Genomic DNA, 23,889 nt, shown 5'->3' with positions numbered 1-23,889 from the left:
TCAGATATCACTTCTATTGATTTTAAATATTTGAAATTAAAGTGAGAATTTATGTCCATTTTAACAACTATTTAAGATAAAAAACCTAAAAAATATAAACGAAAAATATCTTTTATCAAACGGCATTTGTGTGGCCTCGGCCAAGCAATCTCCTCGCTATCACCCTCTCTCTCTCTCCCCTTCGCCTCCCTTCTCTCTCTCTCTCTCTCTCTCTCTCTCTCTCTCTCTCTAAATTATCTGTTGGCCGAATTCATAGTTTCAGTCCGTCGCTTATTTGTCCGAGACGGACGTTTCGGGGACACCGAGTACGGCGCTCCGATTCGACGGAACCTCCCAGATTCTCAGCTGCACAGCCACCGTCTCTGTCTTATTACGCGCGCGCTCAATTTTCTGGTGGCGTCAATCATCTGCTGCCAACCCACTTTCTTCGTATTCTGCGTTGCGTGCTTCGTCTGGTGTCGTTTAATGCTCAGTTCGATTCAATGAGATTGCTCTCTTCCGTCACAAATGGCTTCCGCTCCTTCCATGTCAGGTATGTGTATCTGGTCAGCTTCTTCGTTGCTTGGTCAAAAAATGTAGGACACTGGTGAATTTTCCATTTTTTTTGTTAATTTGGACTGGTTTAAGCAAACCCTCCTAGCTTAGCTTAGCTTTGTGTATGGACACTGCCATGGCGGTCTCACTTTCGTTGAGGGATTCAATTCACTATTTCTACTGGTTTTGAATTGCAAGAAAGCAAACCTGAGATTCTTGATTTTTTTTTTCTACTGGTTTTCTGAGCATCCAAACAGAGAATTGGGTTATCTGATTTCACTTTTGATTTTGTGTGTGAATTGTTGTAGTTTCTTTAGAATGCGTGAATGTGTGTAAGCTATCGAAAGGGGACGCAAGTGGGAGAAATGACTGTAGCGTGCTCTCCTGTGCTTGGAAAGCTCCAAGAGTCTTAACGGGGTTTCTTGCAAGCACCGCTCATCCTCCTCAGTGTTCGTGGTTGCCGGATGGACGAAATGGAAGAAGAAACCGGATTAATCATGTAAGTTCTTTATGTAATGTGGATTTGCCCTCTGCCACTGATTGAAACCCAAGTTCCATGATTAGATCTTGTAATTTTGGGTACAAGTTTGCTACTTGTTGGCGTAGCTGTTTGGCGGCACTCAATTTTATCATGTCTTGAAGTAGATAAATTGGTGCAGCATATCGACGTAGGGATCCTAGTAAGCGTAGTATCGCAAAGTGGTTAACTTTGTTTATAAAAATCTATTGGGTTTGGGGAATAGGGGGTAAGAGTAGATTTTCTTTGTGAAGGGAATGAAGGAAAGAAACAATTTAAGCGTGGAGCTGAGGTTTAGGAGCAGAATTCTTACTTGGTATAGGTGCTTGCTGGTCTTCTTTTAAAAACCCTTACTTTATGCAATTCTTTTATAAAAAAAATTAACTTCCTACACTATGATGTTAGTGGTCTGTTGCTCCAAGTTATCAATCATAGAACCTATTTTCTGTTGTACTCTCTACAGAGATGTCAGTCCTCTAGCATAGGAGGTTGGAATTCTGCCGAAGCTTCAGATTTTGTTGTTCTTGGAAGACTGCTTAAATCCGGTTTGCTTCATGTTGGTTGTAAGAGATGGCATCTGCGCTGTTCTTCATCTTTGTGCTCGGATGTCTTGGATGAGGTTTCTCCTGAATCATTGTGGGAGGTAAATTTTGGTTAATTTGCAAATACGCATCAACAAAAATAATAGTTATTATTCTACAGACAGAAATTTATTGTTTGAATTATGTTGTCTGTAATCTGATTGTCTCAGGATCTTAAGCCGTCTATCTCATACCTCTCACCTGAGGAACTGGAACTTGTCCATAATGCTTTTAAGGTTAGATATAAACCTAACAACAAAGCTTAGTTTTTATCTTCAAAATCCATTGTATCAGATTGGTGATTATATATAACACTAGTTTTTGGTTATATAGCTGGCTTTTGAAGCCCATGATGGTCAGAAAAGGCGCAGTGGAGAGCCTTTCATCATTCATCCCGTTGAAGTTGCACGAATTTTAGGAGAACTTGTGAGTCTTGCAATATTAAAAATAGGCCTTATTTTGATTTTAATCACAGTATTCAATTGATGTTGACTATATCTGTCGTTGTAGGAGTTGGATTGGGAATCTATTGCATCTGGATTACTACATGATACAGTCGAGGATACCAATGTTGTTACTTTCGAAAGGATAGAGGAGGAGTTTGGTGCTACTGTTCGCCATATTGTAGAAGGAGAAACTAAGGTTCCATCCCTTTATGTGTCTAGTACTAATAACATTTGTGCTTTTTATGTTTTATATAGCTCCTGTGATGTTTCACAAACCTCCTAATTAATTTGGGCCTGCACACACTTCAATGTCTCCTTGTGTTTAGGTGTCGAAGCTGGGAAAATTGAAATGCAAGAGTGAAGAGGATTCTGTACAAGATGTAAAAGCAGATGACCTTCGCCAGATGCTTCTAGCCATGACACAGGAGGTAGATCTATTTGTTATCGTTCTTTCAAATGTTATGTGTTATAGCTGAAACCAGTTGGAAACTAAAATAGTTGTTGCCCCAGGTCCGAGTTATCATTGTCAAATTAGCTGACAGACTCCATAACATGCGTACTCTTTCACACATGCCTCCGCATAAGCAGGTGTTGTGTTGTCTTTTTGAATTATATTGGTATTTGTATTTAGCTGATGCCTGATATGGTTTGATATTTTGTTGTGTCCAGTCAAGCATTGCACGAGAGACATTGCAGGTCTTTGCTCCTCTAGCAAAGTTGCTTGGGATGTACCAAATCAAGGTATACCATTTTTTTTTTCCTTTAAAATATTTTTCCACATTTATGGGGGTAAGGTTAGCCGACATTCACCTCTCCCAGACCCTGCGTAAAGCGGGAGCCTTGTGCACTGGGTACGACCTAATTTATGCTTTTCAATTCTCAATATTCCAGTTTTGCAACTGTTGATTTCACCATTGGAACCTAAAATTATCATTGTATGTAGCTTAATTCCGTGGACCTGGATTATGATCGCTTGTTGCTTAAATAAGTAGTTATTGATAACTAGTCATCAAACTCTAGAGTTTCAATTTATTAGAGTTGTGAGTCTTGTGACTTAAGGAATATAGTTTAGGCGATACAAGAGTTTCTTTCTTGTATTGGGGCGAGGGTTTCACAGCTGAATTTCAAGTTTTTGATGGCTGATATAATTATAACGTTAAAGTTTTCTATCTTATCTCATTTTCATATGTTATGCTTTGGTTAATTTGTATTCTGAATGCACGCATATTCCATATTGCAGTTGGAACTCGAAAACCTTTCCTTCATGTACACAAATGCTGAAGATTATGCTAAGATCAAAAGAAGAGTTGCAGGCCTCTACAAAGAGCATGAGAAAGAACTTGTGGAGGTAATGCGTTAATTTGTTAAACAACAGAGTCTACAAAATGCTCAGGGGACATTGTCAATTGTATGGTTATTGTTTTGGCATGCAAATAAAGTAGAGGCTCTCAGTTTTAATTTCTCGTCACTGTGTTATCAGTGATGTTTGCTCATCAAACCTTAGTTCTTTGTGCTAGGCAAATAAAATTTTGATGAAGAGGATCGAGGATGATGAGTTCTTAGAACTTATGACTGTGAAAACTGAAGTTCATGCTGTGTGTAAGGAACCATACAGGTCAGATCATAAGTCCTACTACCATTTTCTCATTCGTTTTTGTGGCCGCATTATTCTCTCTGACTTTATTATTTGATTTAAGTACTGCTGTGTTATCTGGTACATGAAATACAACGACATTGTCCAAAGAGATCTTAAAGCGGCATGGAACATGACCTATTACTCTTGTAATCCTTGTAATGAGATGTTACATTCAATCTCAGTGTGTCATTCTGTCTGAGAAATCATAATTTCTGCTTCATATTTCAGCAGTCAGTTTCTTGAGGATTATTTTTCGGGCTAAAATAGACTGTTCTTGATGTTTGTTTGCAGTATCTATAAGGCTGCGCTCAAATGTAAAAGTTCAGTTAACGAGATCAATCAAATTGCACAGGTTTGTTCTCATATTTGCTTCAACTAACTTGGAACTTTTGTTGAGGACATTTCATGATGATTCATATTTCTTCATTGAATTATAGCTTATGTTCGTTTTTACCAGCTTCGAATTGTAATCAAACCAAAGCCATCCCTTGGAGCTGGACCTTTGTGCACCCCACAACAGGTATATCCTTGCTCATGCCAAGATAGGGAATTCTTTACTGACTCTGTAGTCTGTACTTCGTATGTCATTGAGCTTTCCCTCTGTTGTTTTCCCTTAGTATGTCGTTGAGCTTTCCCTCTGTTGTTTTCCCTTCAGATCTGCTACCATGTCCTAGGGTTGGTTCATGGAATCTGGACCCCTATTCCTCGAACGGTGAGTATTTCTTCGATTACTCTTACATGATTCAGCTTAAGCAGTATAAGTTATTTGTAAATTTAAAAATACGTGTTTATCTGTTCTGACAGATGAAAGACTATATTGCCACTCCAAAACCTAATGGCTATCAAAGTCTCCATACAACTGTAATTCCTTTCTTGTATGAGAGCATTTTGCGTCTAGAAGTGCAGGTACAATCTCGTCTTCATTTTTTAGCATGCTCATATTTTCCCAAAGTTGATAATAAGGTTTATGCAGAGTTGAAGTCTCTCCTGTATCGATTGGTAATCTTTTAGGAGGTATTAATTTACATCACGGGCTTTCTGTTTTGGCAGATAAGAACAGAAGAGATGGATCTGATAGCTCAGAGAGGAATTGCTTCTCATTATAGTGGGAGAGGATCTGTTACCGGTTTAGTTGGGCGTAGTCTCCCTAATGGTAGAAGTTCAAGAGGGAAGACTGTTTGCCTTAACAATGCAAACATTGCACTCAGGGTATTGTACCTGTATTCATTGCTAATTTATGTTTCATTCTTAGTCCTCGTGGGGATTTCTCCATAAACTCCTTTCATGTCTGCTAATTTCATGGATGAAGTCTCTTGTTTCTTCCAGATTGGCTGGCTCAATGCAATTAGAGAATGGCAAGAAGAATTTGTTGGCAACATGAGCTCTAGAGAATTTGTTGAAACTATCACTAGAGATCTATTAGGCAGTCGTGTGTTTGTCTTTACTCCCAGGGGAGAGGTAAGAATTTGGATTGCTTCATGACTGAGATTGTTATTATTAATTGGGTAAGAAAAAACATAAATTTTCACACGCTAAATAAGTTTGCTTTATTGTATTGATAGATATCTTTATGATATGCAGATAAAAAATCTTCCGAAAGGGGCAACTGTTATTGACTATGCATACATGATACACACTGAAGTTGGCAACAAAATGGTAGCAGCAAAGGTAATTTGCTTACATTGGACTGATCTTCTATTCTTTTTCAATTCTAAATTTATGCTTTCATTGTATGGAATTAAAACTACGATGACTTCATTTTGGTGCAGGTCAATGGAAATCTTGTTTCTCCAATGCATGTACTTGTAAATGCAGAAGTTGTGGAGATAATCACTTATAATGTCAGTATTTGCCATCCATCTTGTATTTCCTTTCTTTAAACGTGTCCAATAAAATGTACAGAACCTTAACGTACACACACACACTCGCGTTATATGATAAAATTGTATGGATTGCTCATTTATACGGACATCTAGAGGAGTTAATATGACATGTTCAGCATTCTGTTATCATATGCTTGTACATTTAGGGATCATAATTTTCTTTTCTTTTTTCTCCAGTCACTTACCGGAAAATCAGCTTTTCAGAGGCATAAACAGTGGTTGCAACATGCAAAAACACGTAGTGCCAGACACAAAATTATGAAAGTATGCCTTGTTGGTTGGAAGATCATTTATTTTTGTTTGTCCTATTTTGCCTTGCTCTAATAATAAACATTTTATTGGGACTGTAGTTCTTAAGGGAGCAAGCAGCCCTGTCTGTTGCTGAAATAACAGCCGATAAAGTACATGACTTCATTGCTGATTCTGAAGAACAGATCGAAGCACAAGAGCTCCCAAGTACCTCCAAAGGATACAAACCTTTATGGGAAAAAATGAAGGGTATTTCAGTGCCAGAACGAAGTTCTATAGATCCCTTTCAAATTACAAATGGAAGCGCCTTGGCTCCCAAGGTGAATGGGAAGCACAACAAGAATGTTCAGCATGTAAGTTTAAAGGCTGCAGGGGAGTCGTTGTCACAAGGGAATGGTGTTGCCAGAATGTTGCAAGCTAACATTCCAATGTGCAAGGAAGCCTTGCCCAGTTTAGAAAGTTGGCAGGCCAGCAAGGTTGCCTCTTGGCATAGTATTGAAGGGCACTCCATACAATGGTTCTGCGTGGTTTCTGTAGATCGAAAAGGTTAGCTTTTTTAATGAATCATTGATAGATTTCCCTTTGTTCTGTCTTGAGATTAAAAACATTAGTGATGCATTTGCTTCTAGTTGAGATCGGGCACTTCTGATTTATTTTTGTTCTTGAGAATCTCAGTGGAGATTTCTTTTTTACTACCCTATACTCTTTTCATTCTACTTGATTTACTTTAGTAATGATTTACAAGGATTCCCGGGACAAATTTTATTCTTCTACTTTACCTTCATAGGTTGAGTCAAGCAGTAGCATGTAGTCTTATTAGTTTCAGTTGATGGATTAAGACGTCGTCTGCATCACTCTAGACCTGTTTTAACTTTAAAACAATAATTTCAGGTATGATGGCTGAGGTTACAACAGCATTGGCAGCTGCAGGCATTACTATTTGTTCTTGTGTGGTGAGTGGTTGGAGCTGGCAGCTATTTGCTTTTTTATATTGATGCGCTCTCTTGTATTTCTTTAACACCCTTACCATCAATGACCAGGCTGAGATTGACGGGGAAAGGAGAATGGCGGTCATGTTATTTCACATTGAAGGAAATGCGGAAAGTTTGGTAATGTCTCTGACATCCATCTCTGAACCCCGTATTTTATCACTTAGTGATTCTTTTTGTGCTAATGTGCGATTTTCTCCCCTCTCCCCTCTCCCCTCTCCCCTCTCCCCTCTCAGGTTATTGCATGCTCAAGCATCGATATAATTCTAGGTGTCTTGGGGTGGTCTACAGGTTGCAGCGTACCAAGCTCAAAGGATAATCTGCAATATCTTGAATGCTGAGCCATTCATGGAGCCATTAACGCTCAATCCACTCGGTCGTTGCAGTCGTGGGTATCAAGTTTTGCCTAAAGAAATCTGAGATTGCGTCGTGTTTAATAAGAGATTTTCGTGTAATCAGCTCCGCAGTTTCGATCTATTTGTTGGACACTCTTGGCCAAATAAGCTGGCAAGAATAAGAACGATCGAGGTCAAAATTCAGGGCGGTGTATATAGGAAAAGGAGTGATACGTAGGCTTAGTAGTGTTAATACACTTTGTAAAGAAAATTGTGAGGAGAGAAACTGTGAAGAAAGCTACACACAGGGTTGTACGAAACTTGCAATACATGTTCTTTTCTGTGATCCTTTAATTGTATCATTACGTCTTCCTATGTTGCGAAGTGCTGGATTTTCCTTTTTTTGGTATAATTCGTAGTTGAAAGGGAACTGCTCCGCGCGGCTCTCTTATGAACTCGGGGGAGAAATTTCGAGTACAATATTTTTTTGGAGTGTCAGTAACAGTTTTGACGTTATCCTGATTTTAGGATTGCCGGAATAGTAGAATACAAATTACGGTCTTTGTGAGAAGTTATTTTCTCAAGAATGAGATCCACTAAGGATCTTTGCGTCCGAAGCTCATAGATTGAGAGTTCTGAACTGTTCAAGAGAGAGCTTAACTGATCAAGAGAGAGATCTAGGCTGTTCAAATTTTTGAATTTTTGTGAAGTGGGCTAGTTGGATGGACTAAAAGGGGTCGTAGAATTGAAATTGAGTGGACCGATTTCTTGATCTGCGTTATCCGGAGTGGATCTCAAATCTATTTTCTCATGCCCCTTTTCTCTCTTTGCACCATTTTGTTTATTTTTTTTCTTTAAATTGAATATATCGAAGAATTATGAACGGACAAAAATAAGCAAGGTGTACAGAAAGCATTTCCTACTCAACTCAACCGTTGAAAGTAGTCTTATTTAGTAGCCACCATTATTGGGGACTGGACTCTGGGTTTGTGGTGATGATGCGAAGGTAAAGGGATAGCTTGATGTTTTTGTTATGGAGGAGGCACCTAGCCCACAATCCGGAATCCATGGAAAAAATCAAAGATAATAATGCATTCTTAGAAAATATCAGCAAATCAGCTACGTTACCTATTTTCGCTTTCACGATTTCTATCTTTGTTTCGTTTCGCTTTTTGTTGTTGTTGTTGGTTCCCATTTCATTTTTTGAGAAAAATATATCTTGTTTTTTCTTGCTCTTCTTTTAAATCCTGGTCTTGTTTCAATTGTAGTTCTTCGGTTGGGTTCGTTCTTTTATTCAAATACATCCGGTTAGCATATGGCTTGATGTTCTTGTCATGGAGGAGGCGATATGAAGCAAGCACAGGACCACTGATTCCATTGTTTGAGTCCGTCGGAACGTTGCAAGACTCCGATGAAGAGAGTTCAAGAAAGGCTTTACACTTGGTGAGCTGCTTCTTGTTTTCAATCTTAGGAGGACACATTGTTGCAAAGAAATAGCCCTTTGCGTCAGTTGCATCACTTACGACGGTGACCGGTGCAGTTTCGAACCCATATTGGTCCACAGCCTCGCATGTTATCCTAGCCGCGGCTCCCGAAATATTAATTCAATGATATTTGAGTAAGAAACTAAGATTGATTGATATTTTAAACTATTCTAATTTATGGAGAGGACAACTGAACACACCTTCGAGCGAGAGGACTTGGCCAGATTTGAGACTTTTAAATTTTTTTTTATCGAATAAAGACCGGAAAGTAGAGGTGCAACTCGAATGGGTAGGTTTTGGGAATGGGGTTGGGGTTGAGGCATTGCCCGGAGGAAGCAACTAGAATTTGAAGTAGACCATTTAATATTCATTCTTTGTGAAATGACAAATTTTGTATCAAGAAAGTCGATACGTATTAATAACACGTCGTTAAATGTTACTAGCGACATGTTATCTACTTATATTATTCATACCATATTGACAGTCTGTCCTTAAAATTGAGATTTTGTCCAAAGAAGAATTATCACGAGTTTAAAAAACAACTCTATATAGACCAAAGCATCTTATTACAAATAATCCCAAATGGTAAATCACAAAAACCTCTTGCCAGTAATAATGAAATCAAGCAAATCCAACAACAATAAAGAAACAAATATTTCAGCTCAAATTAGTAAATGGAGAAAATAATTAAAACCTGGCGTTGTTATAATGTCGTGCTTGACTGGTCAGGATCCGAGTATTATGCTTTAATTAATAGCCGTTAGGGACTGATTTAGTTTCCGAGGTGCAAAAGAAAGGCCCAACCGAGTACAACTTGATGTTCTTGGCACTGAGGGCACGATAAGAAGAAAGAAGATGACCAGTAATTCCATGGTTAACGTCAGTAGGGACTTTGCAGGCTTCCAATGGAGAATAATCGAGGAACGCCTTGCACTCTGTGAGCTTCCACTTGTCTTCAAGCTGCGACGGCGATAACGTTGCGAAGAAGTATCCCTTTGCATCAGTTGCACCACTCAGTTTGGAGAAAGGAGCGGTCTCGTAACCTTGTTCATCCTCAGCCAGACATGTAATCCTTACCACAGCTCCTACGTTCCAACCCAATAAAACATACTTAATTTAATTAAAAATAATTGAAAACTATCTGTAAATATATTCAAATTCATGATATAACTCGACGCCCTGGACATATATATCAACCATGTGGTTCAACTATATTACACGTCAGAGTGCAAACATAGTAACATACTACAAAGTTTTAAACCCTAAATTTTGAAAGTTACGTTAAGAGATTCTTATACACAATGTGCACTTGCTAGTCTAAGAACGTAAGATGCATGAAGATTAACGATTCAACATTGAATTAGAGACTACCTTTAATTGGGAAGCTTTGAAGGCCTGATTTGCACAAAACCAGCCCCTGAATACCAATGATCTGAGGTTTTAGCTTTGCATATACTTCTGGTTTCGGTTTTCCGGCGTTCGGTAAGTTCGGAATATCAACCTTTGGAAGTTCTGGATACCCATCAACCTTTGGAAGTTCTGGATACTCATCAACCTTAGGTCTAGGGGCACCGGAGCTATAATCCTTCGCAGAGGCAATGACTAGCAATGAGAAGAGAAGCATGGAGGAGGAGGTGGCAAAGAGGAAACGGGACTTGACAGCCATTGTTTGTTACTGTTGCTGTAAACAATATATGCAGAAGGTGAACTAACAATGGATGATTTGGGAGTTGAAGAGTCACTACCATATCCTTATATAGCAACATGGCCTCAAGTCTATTATTTTTCTTTACTATTTTTAGAACTGTACGTGGGCAGAGAGTGGTTCAAGTTTTAGATATCCAGAATCTGATTAAATGATTAATATTGTGCTGGAGAGAGCTTACATGGATGCACGTTGGCAAAGATAAATACAGTTAGTGCTATTCACACAGCTATTTTGCTTCTCATACATTTTTGTTAAATTTTGTCTAGCATTCATTTGATCAATAGTCAAAAATTAAGAGGGATGTGTGAGAGGTAAAAATGGATGTGTGAATAGCACAATTCTAAATACAATATGTTTAAGCACTGTAGGCCCAGCACTATTCTTTTTGTAAACACACACCACCCAAATGTTATACATGAATTCAAAGCGCTTAAATTGTTGCATGAAAATAATAGGTTTTGTGATGGTTTTTGTAGAAATTCACAAATCCTGTCACATCCCGTCCTGAATTATTTTTATCGGTGGTGAAAAGACTAAAGTACCCTTGAACGTTTGTGGTGTTGTGTGGTTTAGGTTTTGGTTGTGGACCAATTAAAATTTTTCCTAAGTGTTTGGACCCAATTAGAAAAGAGATTTTTGTTTGTTTTGGTTGGTAGCCCAAACTGGACCACACACACACCTAAACTCCCGTTGACCTTTCTCTCTCTCTTTCTCCTTTTCTCGGATTTTTCTGAAAGTCCGTACAATTGTACGGACAAACCTCAAACCAGACCATTTCTTCACAGATCGACGTCGATGAGCCTGTTTTCCTGTTCCTTGTGAGCTTAGGAGTCGAATGGTGGTGGTGGTTAGACGTGAAAACCCTAGAAACCTGAGAATCCAAAACTCCCGATTTGGGTCACTGTTCATGCAGTCTTGATCGTGGAATTATCAGTGAGTTTTAAGGTTCTAGGAAGCTTTAGGACATCTTCACGAAGCTCGGGGAAGAAAGTTGGAAGTTTTGGACGTCGGGAAGTTTAGTTTGACGAGTTTCAATTTTGGCCAGATTATCGAGGTTTCTCCGGCGAGATTCCATGGATTTCAAGGCTTGAAATTGGCAAGGTTTTGTTGTACTCGTTGTAAGCTTCATTTTGGTACAAATTTCATGAATTTTGGTTAAGAAATGAAGAAGATATGAAGTTTTAAATTTTTTTCCAGAAATCGGCGACTGTCTTTGGCGAACCAAGGAAGACGAAGGGAAATATTCCTTCAAGTCTGACGGAATATTCTAACGGCGTCAGGTAACGCCGTTAAATTCTATTAAGGTTTTAACGGAATATTCCAAACGGCAATTAAGTTTCAGTTAGGGTTTAGCCGCGTGTGGGGACACGTCTGGCCGTGCCTTGGCCGGCACGTGGGTGGTCGGAATTTTTTTTTAAAATATGGGGATATTCGTTGTGTTTAGTAGATCACGTTGGTATATTCAAACACCCCATTTGAGCATTGTATGAGAAGTTAAATCCTAGTTTTGTGTATGTGCCTTAAATAATGTTTATTTAGTTATTTCGCATATAGGTGAGACCTATCCGAAGGACGAGCGCCATCAATCAAGGCTCGGGGGCTACAACCCTTCGACATATCAGTGAGTGGGCTTTTGGTTTTCCGTATATACCTATATACTTGAGATTTTTCCCAAAAAATGAATTTGAATAATTATCCTTTTTGAAATGTCATGCAAAGTATCTGCCTATCTTATTTATGCATTAGTAGTTGCATATATTTATGATTGGTGCTTCAGACACTTAGGTAAGTGCCAAGTAGGTTCATAAATTAAAGATATGAGGTTGTTTTAGTTATGCGAGATATGATGTGATGCATTGAAAGCTCATAAACCTCCACCTCAGTGTTAGTGTTCCCGCCCAGAGTTAGGGCACAGTCCTTCACGTGATGTTCACCTCCCGCACCATATGCTCACCTTAGATCCAAGTTAGGTGCACATGCTTGTCGTACATACCACTTTAGGTGGTTCTGACTAGTAGGTGACCCGCGATTATTCGTACAGTCTTCACGTGATCGTAGTACTAGAGCATATTTATTTTACACCTAGTCTTGTCGTACATACCACTTTAGGTGGTTCCGACTCGTGTGCAAGATTTGATATGATTGAGATTGGTTATGAGCTATAGACTCAGCCGTGTAGGTCACGTTAGGTGGATCCGGCTGATATGATATCTGGCATTGATACATTTAACTGGATTACTTATAACATTTCATTGAAATACTTTGGCATGGTATATTTCTATGAATTTTCATCCTGAGTATGATTTCTGATCTAGCATATATTATTATTTTTCTGGGAAATTATACAGGTGTTACGGTAATGGGTTAGAACTTTTAAGAAATGAAATGATTTTGAAAAGCTTTGTTTTTGCCCACTCACACTTTCTGTTTTGCGCCCCTCCAGGTTTTAGGTAGAAGTGCTTTGGTGACTCACGGGGATTTCGACGGTGGTTCTGACAGAACATCACAAATGTACGATCACCCTTGGGTGTTGTATAATTAGTACTTATTCAGTTGAACTACACTTAAGCCATTCATACTCTGATTATGTATTTCACACTTAATCTTGCACTTGCACCTTATCTTAGCTAGTACTTTTAGTAGTTTGGTTTTTATTCACTCGTATTTATCCTTATCATTATTGCTTCCGCACTGTGCACATGGTTACGTCATTCTCACGTGACGGCCAGCATGCCTCGATTTTGGTCGGGGTGTGTCAAATCCTACTAAAAAAAATCGTGAATATTATTACTATTATCTCGCAATTTTAATGAAAAACGAGTCTGTTGAGTTTCCACAAAATATTATCAGTACGACATTTGATATAGGTGCCTCAGTTTTGAATTCTCTAGATCAAACATTCATAATAATGATTTGATTAAACTTTTTTTGTCATAATTTTTGTGTTATATGCACATTATATTGGAACAAATTTCCTATAACCTAGTCTTTTGATTACATTCTCCTCTGTTAGAGATAATTGTAAAAAAAATAAAAAGGTTGGTTAGATTCAATTTATTTTCACAATAATAAATGTTTGCATAACAAAAAAGAAAAAAAAAGAAAAAAAAAGAAAACTGATCAAAAAAAACATATTTGGAAGAAGAGAAAATATGGTTTAATTACTAATATCTCCACTAAATAAAGAAAAGTGCATCATGCAAATAAAATGATAAATTCAAAAATTATTTTAATTTTAAAAAATAGAGGGACTATTGGTCAAAGCACTTTAATCAAATTTTAAAAATGCACAGATGTTTAATCTAAATGATATAGAAAAATTGTAGAAGATTCTAATTTTCCCTAAGAAAAATGTTATAATGCTTTGAAAGCGGTCTTACGGTCTTACCATTTATTAACTCACATAAGTATTTTTTTTACTAAATATATAAGTCAAAAGAATAAAAATTAATAAGACATAATAGTGGGTGCTAAAACCTAGCTAGAACATCTTCAAAATGTCCTACATGAATTTAAGAAGCTTAAGGTTACGCTAAAAAGAAAAAGAATATGTTTTATGTTGAAATTTCCAAAATCAATTAAAACCGTGAGAACGTATTAGCTTAAAATTTAGGGAGTTCTAACGAAAAGCCCACGGTACTGTTCACTTTAACGAAAAACCACATTTTTACACTAAAAAGTCAAACCTGATACTATTCATTTTACCCTTTATTTTGTCCTTATCATTAGAGTAAACTATCGGTTTACCCCCTGAACTTTCACCTCACTTTCGATTTCCCCCCTAAACTTTTCCATTGGAAAATTAAGGACTCAAACTAATTTTTTTAGCCAATTTGCCCCCTACCGTTAGTTTTTCATATATTCCATCCATATTTCCGTTAAGTGAGACCATGTGCACAACATGTGCGGGTAGTTAAGTTATTTCACTCTTAAAAATGATTAAAAAACTGAAAATAATAAAAAAAGCAAAACTTTCCCTCTATTTTTTCCCGCTAATTCCTATCCTCGATTTTATTTTTCCCTCTCATTCCTATGCATGAGAAATGACATATGGTGTTATTGTCTACCATTTTTATTTTCTCTAACAAATTAATAATTTGACAAATGCTAATGGTGCTATTGTCTCCAAAGCAGTGCATTAATATAAGAAACCCTAGTCTTTTTTATGGACATGTTTCTTATATTAATGCACTGCTTTGGAGACAATAACACCATGAGCATTTGTCAAATTATTAATTTGTTAGAGAAAATAAAAATGGTAGTACATGCTTCAAAAAAAAGATTAACTTAGCTACTTATGAAGACAATAACACCATATATTATTTCTCATGCATAGGAATGAGAGAGAAAATTAAAATTGAGGATATGAATTAGCGGGAAAAAATAGAGGGAAAATTATTATTATTATTTATTTTCAGCTTTTAATCATTTTTAAATTGAAATGTCTTAACTATCCTCACATGTTATGCACATGGTCTCACTTAACGGAAATATGGATGGAATATATGAAAAACTAACGGTAGGGGGCAAATTGGCTAAAAAAATTAGTTTGAGTCCTTAATTTTCCAATAGAAAAGTTCAGGGGGGAAATCGAAAGTGAGGTGAAAGTTCAGGGGGTAAACCGACAGTTTACCCTTATCATTAAAACTCAAAATTTTCAAATTATTTTCATTAATTTTCCTTAAAATTTAAGTGAATAATGTGATCATTGAGTTTGCGCGCAATAATTTTTAGGGGCATTAACAAAATATTATAAGTCATTTAAGAGCGGTCTTATCATTATTGAATCATATAAATATTTTTCATTGAGTACTTAAGCCAAAAATAGAATAACTAATAAAACATGTTGGTGAGATCCAACATGAATTTTAAAAAGTCGAAAAACAACCTAAAAGTAAATTTTATGATAACTTTTGTGGAATTTTCCTCAATCTTTCATTTCCCATCAATTGCTACACACTTGGGATTATAGTTTTTATTATATCATTTATATTTGGAAATCTTAATGAAACACTTCTGGTATTGTTCATTTTTAACATTATCTTGAAAAGTCACTCCTTGTATTATTCACCTACACTTTTATTTTGTTATTTTCGTTAAAAACTAAAGTTTTTTAAGACTTTTTGTTAGTTTTACTTTTATATTTGTGCCAACTAGCTGCTCAATGCATTGTCGACATTAGGCAAATATAAAAAGGCGCTCCAAACTAACACGGTTCTCTATTTTGCGAAAGTCGAGATGACATTAAGCATAAAAGACGTTCCAAATCAACACGGTTCTCTATTTTACGAGAGTCGAGACGACATTAAGTAGACATGAAACATAAAATACAATCTACTTGTAGCAAAAGTGACAAAAAGATTACATTAAATTAATGTAAATTTGTAATGTCAAATAAGACTCGACGAACACGAAGTGGTGTGGACTAATTCAGATATTGCAATATTGGCAGTCAAAGACTCAAAAGGCAATTTTTACCGTTGAATTCAAACACAAACAACAACAAACAAACAAAACAGCTTTGACGTTTTCCATTATTAGTTGTTAATTGTCATTTAAACAAGCCAAAATGGATGAGATGGATGATGGATGTGGGAGGTACGGGGTTCAATGCTCTGAGTTCGTGAGTTTGCCTGACTTTAGTTATGGATAGTGTAGATTTTTTCTTAACCTTTTTGGGCCAGAAAAAGATAGATAATAGTGACTTGTTACCAGTTGTGTACCTTTAAAAAAAATGATGGATTATGCCCACCACTTAGACGTTAGAATATTCATACGATGTGCTGAGCGGTTTCTAAACTTGCTTTGCTTGCATCACTCACTCTTCACTCTAATGTTTAATGATATTATATACATATATCCACCAACTTATCAACAACTTGAGTTAAAGCTACTCCACTTCTTTCAGAGTAGGACATACCCATTTAAACGTTTACTCAACATTTATTATTTAAAAAAGGGTTTCTTTAGCTAAAGTGATTAATGAGGTTATCATAACTTCTCATTTTGATTTTAGAGATTTAAAATAGATAGAAGTGGTTCCTCAGATTATCCACCATCAATCATTTGATCATTTTGATATTGTCTCCCAACTTCACCACGTATTATAGATGTAGAGTTTTATCATAAAAAACCTTGAGAATACTAAATGAACTTTCTAAAAAATAAGACTCTATAAACTCTCAGTTATCTCACATTTTTAACAAATTTTTTTATAATATTAACAAAAAAATTGACGTTACATGACATAGAATTGATAGAAAATCCCTATTTTTAAGTCTCTATCCGCCGCCAAATAATTACTCATATGTCAACTTACGTAGGCAGATTTTCACATAAGTACCATTGCTCTCTCATTAGGGCCAGTTGGACTCAAAAGAAAAGGTCCGAGAAGCTTGCCAGCCACGCAAGGCCCAAAAGCTTGCCAGCCACGCAAGGCCCAATAAGATTTATGGTAACAAATTTAATAAAAGGAAAACTAATGAAAAATATTTGAAAATTTTGAATTTTAACGATAAAGACAAAATAAAAGGTAAAGTGAATAGTACTAAGTTTGACTTTTTAATGTAAAAATATGATTTTTCATTAAAATGAACAGTACCGAACTTTTCGTTAAAACTCCTCTTAATAAAGGGTTAGGTGAAATCCAACGAAAGTTCCACAAAAGGACATGTAATTAATACTAAATAGCAAACAGTGTCCATTTCTCTTCGTACAAAACCCCCCTCCCCTCCTCCTTTCTCGCTCATCTCTCGCTCATCCCTTAAACCCTTCTCTTTCTCTCTCCCCCCCCCCCCCCCATCTCAATTTTCAGTTCATCTCGGAGTTAATTCAACAAGTTTTTCGATTTCGAGAATGTGCGGTGGTGCTATAATCGCTAATTTCATCCCTCGCGACCGTCGCCGTTGTGTCACCGCCTCTGACATATGGCCGGACTCTCCCTTCGCCAAGTTCGATCCCGACACTTTCTTCGACTGCAATCCCACCCCGGTTAATCGCACCGACTCAACTCCGCGTAAATTATCCCAACCCATTTCAGGTACGCTCTTTTTTCATCCGTATGTTGTTTTTCTGCGAGTTAAAAGATGAGAATTTTCGTTCGGATTGTGACTGGGGATTTTTCACAAACAGGTGATGTACAAGAAGAGAAGCCGGCTAAGAGGCAGAGGAAGAACCTCTACCGAGGCATCAGGCAGCGTCCATGGGGCAAATGGGCCGCCGAGATTCGTGATCCCAGAAAAGGGGTTCGAGTTTGGCTCGGTACCTTCAACACCGCCGAGGAGGCGGCCCGAGCTTACGACAGGGAGGCTCGCAAAATCCGCGGCAAAAAAGCCAAGGTCAATTTCCCCAACGAAGACGACCACCTCCCCGCCAAGACGTATCTGAGAAACCCAAATACTAATCTGTATCAACCCAAAAGCTTTGATTTGGGATTTGGGTATGATCTGAACCAGATTGCGACATTTCCCTCCAATTCCATGTCGATTGAGTTTAACTCCAAGGCTAATGTGAACACCGACCCAATTGTTATTTCCGGGGAAGAAAACTCTGGGTGTGGTTCAGATGGCGCTTTCTCCTCAACGGGCTTTCTGGGTTGCAATCAGAACGGGAGCGGCGGTTGTCACGGCGGAGCTGAGCTAACAGAAGTGGAGGAAACTAAAGAAGGGAAACGGAGCTTGGAGGCGATTGCAAGAATGGAAGAGGACGAAGTGCAGAAGCTTTCCGAGGAGCTAATGGCGTATGAGAGCATGATGAAGTTCTATCAGATTCCGTATCTGGATGGGCAGTCCACGGCGGCTCCTCAGAATCCTCCGCCTCAGGAAAGCACCCTTGGTGATGATCTCTGGAGCTTCGATGACGACCATAGCGTTCCTGCTTCCGTGTGATTAATGTTATCTGCTTTTATTAGTTTTATTTTAATTTTGGTGGTTGTAAATTGAGTTGGTCAGGGGAAATTGATGATTTTGATCATTGGTTTCTTCCTGATTAATCTGAATTGTAGGTGTTTAATGTTTAATTAGTTTGTTCTTAATTACCCAAAGACAATTGCAACTCCGTTTAAATTATTCAATTTAGTTTCTAGTCATCCTGTTTGATCATGTATAGTCCTAACAATTCTTCCTTCTAATTGACAAAGAAAAAGAAACTAAAAAAAGAACAGAAAAAAAGGTCACGTAAATTCCAATTTCACCGGTATTTCAAATCAATCGACATTCCAACATCATTATTTGGAAAGGGAGTCCCTTCGGATCTATTTTGTGAGGATCCTATGAATTCTCACATTCTAGTTTTTCATCAAATATCGTGAAGTTAGTTTTCGTTAGATATTATTTGTGTTTAATTTTAAATAAAAAAATTAAATAATTTCTAACCGTACGATACAAGATGAATGACTAATATGTGAGAATCTGAATGAGATTCAATTCCCCATTATTTAAAAAAGGGAAACTAATGAAAATGTCTTGAAAATTTTGAGTTTTAATGAAGATGACAAAATAAATGGTAAAGTTAATAATACTAAAATTGATTTTTTAATATAAAAATATGATTTTTCCATTAAAGTAAATAATATCATAAGCTTTTCGTCAAAGTTCATTTTAAAAAACTTCAAAAACATCCTGCACATTGTGTTAAACCGCAAAAATGCATAATTACATGAGAAAGTTAAAATACATATAACACCGCACAATTTGTCGGTGAATCCCATTCCATTCCTACCCGTTGCGGCGGCGCCGTTGTTTTTAAATTTCCAGTTTCGCTCTCTCCAAAGAATTATTAATATTATTAAATAAAACGTGATGTATTTCCAATTTAGGAGCGCGTGGTTTTCCCGTTCCCAGTGCGCGCCCACAGTTGCCGCCTTTTGCAAACTTGTACGTTCCTTTGTACTACTTGTCTTTTTCTTCTATTGTAATTTGTACTACACTACCAAACACGTGATTGCTGGATGGGCCTGATATTGGATTGGACTGGGTTGGGCTGCCTTCCAGCCCACCACACACCCAAACACCCCCGGGCAACTCCACCTCACCCACTCGAGACTGGTCCGACTAGATGTGTCTTCGATTGGACGATTATGTGGCCCGCTCGTCTGCACCCAATGATTTTTTCTCGTTTAGCCTTTTATAAAAGAAAAACTAATAAAAATGATTTGAAAATTTTGAGTTTTAACGATAATGACAAAATCAAGGGTAAAGTAAATAATACCAGGATTGATTTTTTAGTGTAAAAATGTGATTTTTCTTTAAAATGAATAGTACCGAAGACTTTTCGTTAAACTTATTTGGCAGAAAACGTGGATTAAAGGGAGGTGAGAGAAAAAAAATAGAGACAACTGATAGGGTTACTAGGCCATGAAGCAATAATAATAATAATAATAATAATAATATGTTTTGTGTTATAAATAGGCAAAAGTTAGAGAAATAACTTTTGTTAAAGACATGAGCGAAATAAGAGCAAAATATCACACTGTAATTTTAGTAGCTGTAACACAAGGGATGGCAGATAAAGAAAGGGAGGGAGATAGACTGATATTATTTATTTGATTTTTTCTTTCGCAATGTGTTTTGATAACACACAGATCACTTTATTTATAGAGCTACTCCCATGATAACATCTAAATATGATATGAGGACTACTTTTGACAATATTACATAACAACAAATATATCACTATCATTTTTCACCTTTTTCCAAATGTATGTGGGATGTGGGCATACACCATACAACTTTTACAACATTTTGTTTGCTAAATTGCCATAACATTCTTAGATATTTGTCTCTCCCGTCAAGAAATAATTATTATTGTTAATCAATATGTATTACAGATAAAATATTACAAAAACAAAACCTGTGCTGTGCACATGAGAGTTTCATCCAAAAACTGTCCGAGACTGGTTGGGAAATCTAAGCTGCAACTTTACATGATAAGTGGCATAATCCACCCCATTCCCCGATGACGGTTGCTGGTCATCCTGATCAGTTGTCTGAGCAAAAACGGCAACTCCTCTCGCAAAAGCAAACGACCCCGTTCCGCCCATCACCGTAAGCTCCTCCGTGTCTTGGCGGGAAACATGCTTGGCCTCCACGCTGAGGCTGCCGGAATACTGAGGCGTGTGGAAGGTCAGGTAGATTATGTTGAATCCCGAGTTGGCAAAGTGCTCCACGGGGATTATGAATCCCTGTGCTTTCCCCACCACACGGGAAGTGTTCTCGGGTCCCTCGGTGAGCATCCGGTGGAAGATGAACGCTCCTCCGCTGCTGTCCGGTTGCGGTTGTTTTCCGGCGTTATTTGAGCCTGCAATGTTGTTGTTGTTGTTGTTGGGTGGTTGTTGAATGTATAAGGAAAGGTCGAGCCACGGCGGCGACGACTTTCTTTTAGGTAGCGGCGAGAACAAAGCCAAGAGGATTACTGCCAGCGTCGCCAACAGGACTGCCGTGCAGAAAATGATCCTGGACAGCATCATTCCTCATGCATTTGAAATTTTTGTTGGCTACTTGAGCAGTTGAGGTCGGATATGTTGGGTTACGAGGCCGGGTTTAATACTATTGTAGGTATTGTTGTTTAGGCCAACTAATCCACATTGCGAGCTCCTTAACCAACCAAACCAATATCAACACACAAGGGTTATTTAATACAGTCCATGGAGATGGATGCCACTTTTATGACTCATGAAAGGATAAGGCAACTCAAAAAAGAAAACGACTTCCGCACACTTTTTTTCTTCTTCTACACACAATTATGGCTGTTCGGTGGAGCGTGTTTAAAAAAAAAAAGGCTAGGGCACAAACAAACTTAAACAACAAAAAGTTTAGGGTTGGACATCTCAAATTGTCACGAGACTCACAACGAAAAGAGAGATCAAAACCAAATTTGTGTCTTATTGATGGTTTTGTTTTTTTTATTTTTTTTTATTTTTATTTTTTTGCATTTTGGAGATCTTGGTAATTTTATATATGTGTATAAGAGGATTTTTATTTTAAATGAAATTAATGGGTGTTCAGACACAAAATGTAGTTGTACAAAGAACTCAAATATAATATATATATATATATATATATATATATTTTTTTTTTAACAAACAATATTATCTAAGGGCTAGGTGGGTTTAACCTCATAATGGACTAACAATAATGTGGTTCAAATTCGTCTTTGGAGAAAATCGAACCTAAGACCTCTCATTCTATTAGATCGTAGTACTAACTACTAAATGACAGAACCACTCAAATTAAACCAGTAAAAAAAAAGGAAGTTTTAACGAAACACTCCCGATACTATTTACTTTTAACGAAAAACCACAGTTTTACCTTTCTCTGGTACTATTCACTACACTTTTATTTATCATTTTTCAATAAAACTAATTTTTTTTTTTTTGAACTTTTCGTTAGTTTTCCTTAACAAAAAATTCCAAATTTGTTGTTGGGCTGGATCACCCATCTAAAGAGCCCACATAAAACAGACTAGAAGAAAGAGGCCCATGAAATTATAAGGCCCAGTCATATGACGAAACCCTAGGTCGAAACTCTAAAACCGCAGAAGTTGAGCGATATATAAAAACTTTGTGTTCCACAAAAGCTCAGCCTCTCTGCCCACAGCAGTTGCCAAAAAACAAGGAAGGAGGTAAGACGCCGGCGATGGTTTCGCTCAAGCTCCAGAAGAGGCTCGCCTCCAGCGTCCTCAAGTGCGGTCGCGGCAAGGTCTGGCTCGACCCCAATGAGGTCAGCGAGATCTCCATGGCCAACTCTCGTACGTTCATCTTCCCCTTTCCCTTCATTTTCTTCTTATTCCTTCCTGTTGATCTGCTTATCCTGCACTGCTTAATCCTTTTGATTATTTTTTAATCCATTTCTTTAATCCCGCGTTAATCCACCGTTGGGCTATCGTGAAAACTTGAACATGTAACTACTCTGTGTTGTACGGACGCGATTTGTGTACGGTTCTTGAAGTTTTGAGATTTCTGTATACTGTTTGGAATTAGGTTTATGTGAAAGATTATATATTTGGTTTAGATTTAATCTACGGTTAGTTTAAGTACATGAGCTGTGGATAATTGATATACATGAGCGGTGGATAATTGATATCGGTATTTAACCTGAGTGGTACCCCTTTATTATCTGCAGATTAGTATTTAGTAATTAACATTTGCGTAATTGTTGCAATAATGTTGTAGAGCGTAAAGTATTGTTGTGGCACGTAAAGCATTTTGTAGTTGTAGAGTGTAAAATATGAAGAGATGTTTTTGTGTTGAGATAGTGTATGTTTTACTTGTGTTGTATGTGAATTTTCCTCGTATTGTCTACTTGTGAAGTTTCACCGATAATTTGCAACCGTTTAAGTGGATGTTTGGGTTGACAGTATTGGGAGGCCAATGTTTTTGTGCCTTTCCGCCTTTCTGTGGATTGTTTGTTGATGGGTTTGATTCTGAATTGCAGGCCAAAACATAAGGAAGTTGGTCAAGGATGGTTTCATCATCAGGAAGCCGACCAAGATTCACTCTCGCTCTCGTGCACGTCGTATGAAGGAGGCTAAGAGAAAGGGACGTCACTCTGGATATGGTATGTCTATTCTCTATGTGATTTCGCCTTAATTGTTTTGGTGATCATACATACATACAATAGTGTTTGAATTTATCCGAACCAGGAAACTTGGCACATTTTAATGAGTGGTTGCTTAAATTTTTAGGTAAGCGTAAGGGTACCAGGGAAGCAAGGCTTCCAACCAAGATCCTTTGGATGAGGAGGATGCGTGTGCTCAGGAGGTTGCTTCGCAAGTACCGTGAGTCGAAGAAGATTGACAAGCACATGTACCATGACATGTACATGAAGGTTAAGGGTAATGTTTTCAAGAATAAGAGAGTGCTGATGGAGAGCATTCACAAGTCAAAGGCTGAGAAGGCCAGAGAGAAGACTCTGTCTGATCAGTTCGAGGCTAAGCGGGCAAAGAACAAGGCTAGCAGGGAGAGGAAGCACGCTAGGAGAGAGGAACGCTTGGCCCAGGTATTGTCACCGTAATTTGTTTACTGATTATTCTGTAATTCATATGAAATTCTCACGTTGCTGATTATTCTCAAATGCGTTCAGGGACCTCAAGAGAAAGCACCAGCACCCGCTGCCCCAGCTGCAGCTCAACCAACACAGTTAATACCCTGCCTTGAAACCCTAATATGTTATCTGCTGATCTTGTTTGTGTTGTTTTTTGCTAATTAGGTTCTCTTTTACTTGCAGGGTATCCAAGAAATCAAAGAAGTGAGTGCTCTATGAGGAGAACTGATGGATTGATGACTTGTTATGGTCCATTTGTCTCGATTCACCTGGTTAGATTAGTTTTGACGAGCAAGTTTGTTTGTTTGTTTGTTTTGTTCTTCAGTACTTTATCTTCTAGCCGAAAGAGATTTCAAAATCGTTGTACTCTGTATGAAGATTAGATTCCTTTATCTATTGATCGGTTTTTGGTCCCGGAACTACTTATTTTGGTAATCGGATTTAATATGAAATGCTTGTTTAACAATTTTTACGGTGTTATCTGATT

The 23,889-nt window shown here is 37.6% G+C and overlaps 5 protein-coding genes and 1 long non-coding RNA gene across 6 annotated transcripts; 4 read left to right on the top strand and 2 right to left on the bottom strand.

Annotated features, from left to right (window-relative positions):
* Positions 1–120: 120 nt before the first annotated feature.
* On the top strand, positions 121–7,516 carry LOC126591294 (putative GTP diphosphokinase RSH1, chloroplastic). The gene is made up of 24 exons (XM_050256945.1): positions 121–532; positions 843–1,033; positions 1,515–1,694; positions 1,803–1,868; positions 1,966–2,058; positions 2,143–2,274; positions 2,405–2,506; positions 2,589–2,666; positions 2,748–2,819; positions 3,319–3,426; positions 3,596–3,693; positions 4,006–4,066; positions 4,172–4,234; positions 4,370–4,426; positions 4,519–4,620; positions 4,765–4,923; positions 5,041–5,172; positions 5,296–5,382; positions 5,484–5,555; positions 5,775–5,861; positions 5,948–6,392; positions 6,738–6,799; positions 6,887–6,955; positions 7,072–7,516. The coding sequence occupies exons 1-24, from the start codon at positions 508–510 to the stop codon at positions 7,174–7,176; spliced, it is 2,646 nt and encodes an 881-aa protein (XP_050112902.1). The 5' UTR covers positions 121–507; the 3' UTR covers positions 7,177–7,516.
* A 1,650-nt stretch (positions 7,517–9,166) lies between these two features.
* Positions 9,167–10,364, bottom strand: LOC126591301 (protein SEED AND ROOT HAIR PROTECTIVE PROTEIN-like). Its single transcript, XM_050256954.1, has 2 exons — positions 10,026–10,364; positions 9,167–9,739 (listed from the first exon to the last, which is right to left on the bottom strand). Exons 1-2 carry the CDS (start codon positions 10,318–10,320, stop codon positions 9,405–9,407), a joined length of 630 nt encoding a protein of 209 aa, XP_050112911.1. The 5' UTR covers positions 10,321–10,364; the 3' UTR covers positions 9,167–9,404.
* Positions 10,365–11,426: 1,062 nt separating this feature from the next.
* LOC126591303 (uncharacterized) lies at positions 11,427–12,881 on the top strand. Its single transcript, XR_007612332.1, has 3 exons — positions 11,427–11,642; positions 11,917–11,983; positions 12,806–12,881. It is a non-coding gene; the product is annotated as an uncharacterized LOC126591303 (long non-coding RNA).
* Positions 12,882–17,105: 4,224 nt separating this feature from the next.
* On the top strand, positions 17,106–18,448 carry LOC126591473 (ethylene-responsive transcription factor RAP2-12-like). The gene is made up of 2 exons (XM_050257170.1): positions 17,106–17,401; positions 17,494–18,448. Exons 1-2 carry the CDS (start codon positions 17,218–17,220, stop codon positions 18,246–18,248), a joined length of 939 nt encoding a protein of 312 aa, XP_050113127.1. The 5' UTR covers positions 17,106–17,217; the 3' UTR covers positions 18,249–18,448.
* Positions 18,449–20,025: 1,577 nt separating this feature from the next.
* LOC126590905 (pterocarpan synthase 1-like) lies at positions 20,026–20,963 on the bottom strand. Its single transcript, XM_050256420.1, has one exon. It carries the CDS (start codon positions 20,825–20,827, stop codon positions 20,234–20,236), a length of 594 nt encoding a protein of 197 aa, XP_050112377.1. The 5' UTR covers positions 20,828–20,963; the 3' UTR covers positions 20,026–20,233.
* Positions 20,964–21,925: 962 nt separating this feature from the next.
* LOC126589551 (60S ribosomal protein L19-1) lies at positions 21,926–23,868 on the top strand. The gene is made up of 5 exons (XM_050254877.1): positions 21,926–22,107; positions 22,794–22,916; positions 23,044–23,357; positions 23,442–23,497; positions 23,586–23,868. The coding sequence occupies exons 1-5, from the start codon at positions 21,996–21,998 to the stop codon at positions 23,608–23,610; spliced, it is 630 nt and encodes a 209-aa protein (XP_050110834.1). The 5' UTR covers positions 21,926–21,995; the 3' UTR covers positions 23,611–23,868.
* The last annotated feature ends 21 nt before the right edge of the window (positions 23,869–23,889 follow it).

Source organism: Malus sylvestris, chromosome 11 (genome assembly GCF_916048215.2).
Source record: "Malus sylvestris chromosome 11, drMalSylv7.2, whole genome shotgun sequence".
Classification (NCBI taxonomy): domain Eukaryota; kingdom Viridiplantae; phylum Streptophyta; class Magnoliopsida; order Rosales; family Rosaceae; genus Malus; species Malus sylvestris.
Note: the sequence above shows the minus strand (reverse complement) of the source record. Positions and strands in the feature narration are given on the sequence as shown.

What these genes read in the sequence shown, in the direction of transcription:
- LOC126591294 (XM_050256945.1), top strand. Translation starts at nt 508, where the DNA reads ATGGCTTCCGCTCCTTCCATGTCAG. An exon ending in TTGTCCATAATGCTTTTAAG is followed by an intron (nt 1,869 to 1,965) that starts GTTAGATATAAA and finishes TTGGTTATATAG; the next exon opens with CTGGCTTTTGAAGCCCATGA. An exon ending in CCAGACACAAAATTATGAAA is followed by an intron (nt 5,862 to 5,947) that starts GTATGCCTTGTT and finishes TTGGGACTGTAG; the next exon opens with TTCTTAAGGGAGCAAGCAGC.
- LOC126589551 (XM_050254877.1), top strand. Translation starts at nt 21,996, where the DNA reads ATGGTTTCGCTCAAGCTCCAGAAGAGGCTCGCCTCCAGCGTCCTCAAG. An exon ending in GGGACGTCACTCTGGATATG is followed by an intron (nt 22,917 to 23,043) that starts GTATGTCTATTC and finishes TTAAATTTTTAG; the next exon opens with GTAAGCGTAAGGGTACCAGG. An exon ending in GCTGCAGCTCAACCAACACA is followed by an intron (nt 23,498 to 23,585) that starts GTTAATACCCTG and finishes TTTTACTTGCAG; the next exon opens with GGTATCCAAGAAATCAAAGA.
- LOC126591473 (XM_050257170.1), top strand. Translation starts at nt 17,218, where the DNA reads ATGTGCGGTGGTGCTATAATCGCTAATTTCATCCCTCGCGACCGTCGC. An exon ending in ATTATCCCAACCCATTTCAG is followed by an intron (nt 17,402 to 17,493) that starts GTACGCTCTTTT and finishes TTTCACAAACAG; the next exon opens with GTGATGTACAAGAAGAGAAG.
- LOC126590905 (XM_050256420.1), bottom strand. Translation starts at nt 20,827, where the DNA reads ATGATGCTGTCCAGGATCATTTTCTGCACGGCAGTCCTGTTGGCGACG.
- LOC126591301 (XM_050256954.1), bottom strand. Translation starts at nt 10,320, where the DNA reads ATGGCTGTCAAGTCCCGTTTCCTCTTTGCCACCTCCTCCTCCATGCTT. An exon ending in TCAAAGCTTCCCAATTAAAG is followed by an intron (nt 9,740 to 10,025) that starts GTAGTCTCTAAT and finishes GTTGGAACGTAG; the next exon opens with GAGCTGTGGTAAGGATTACA.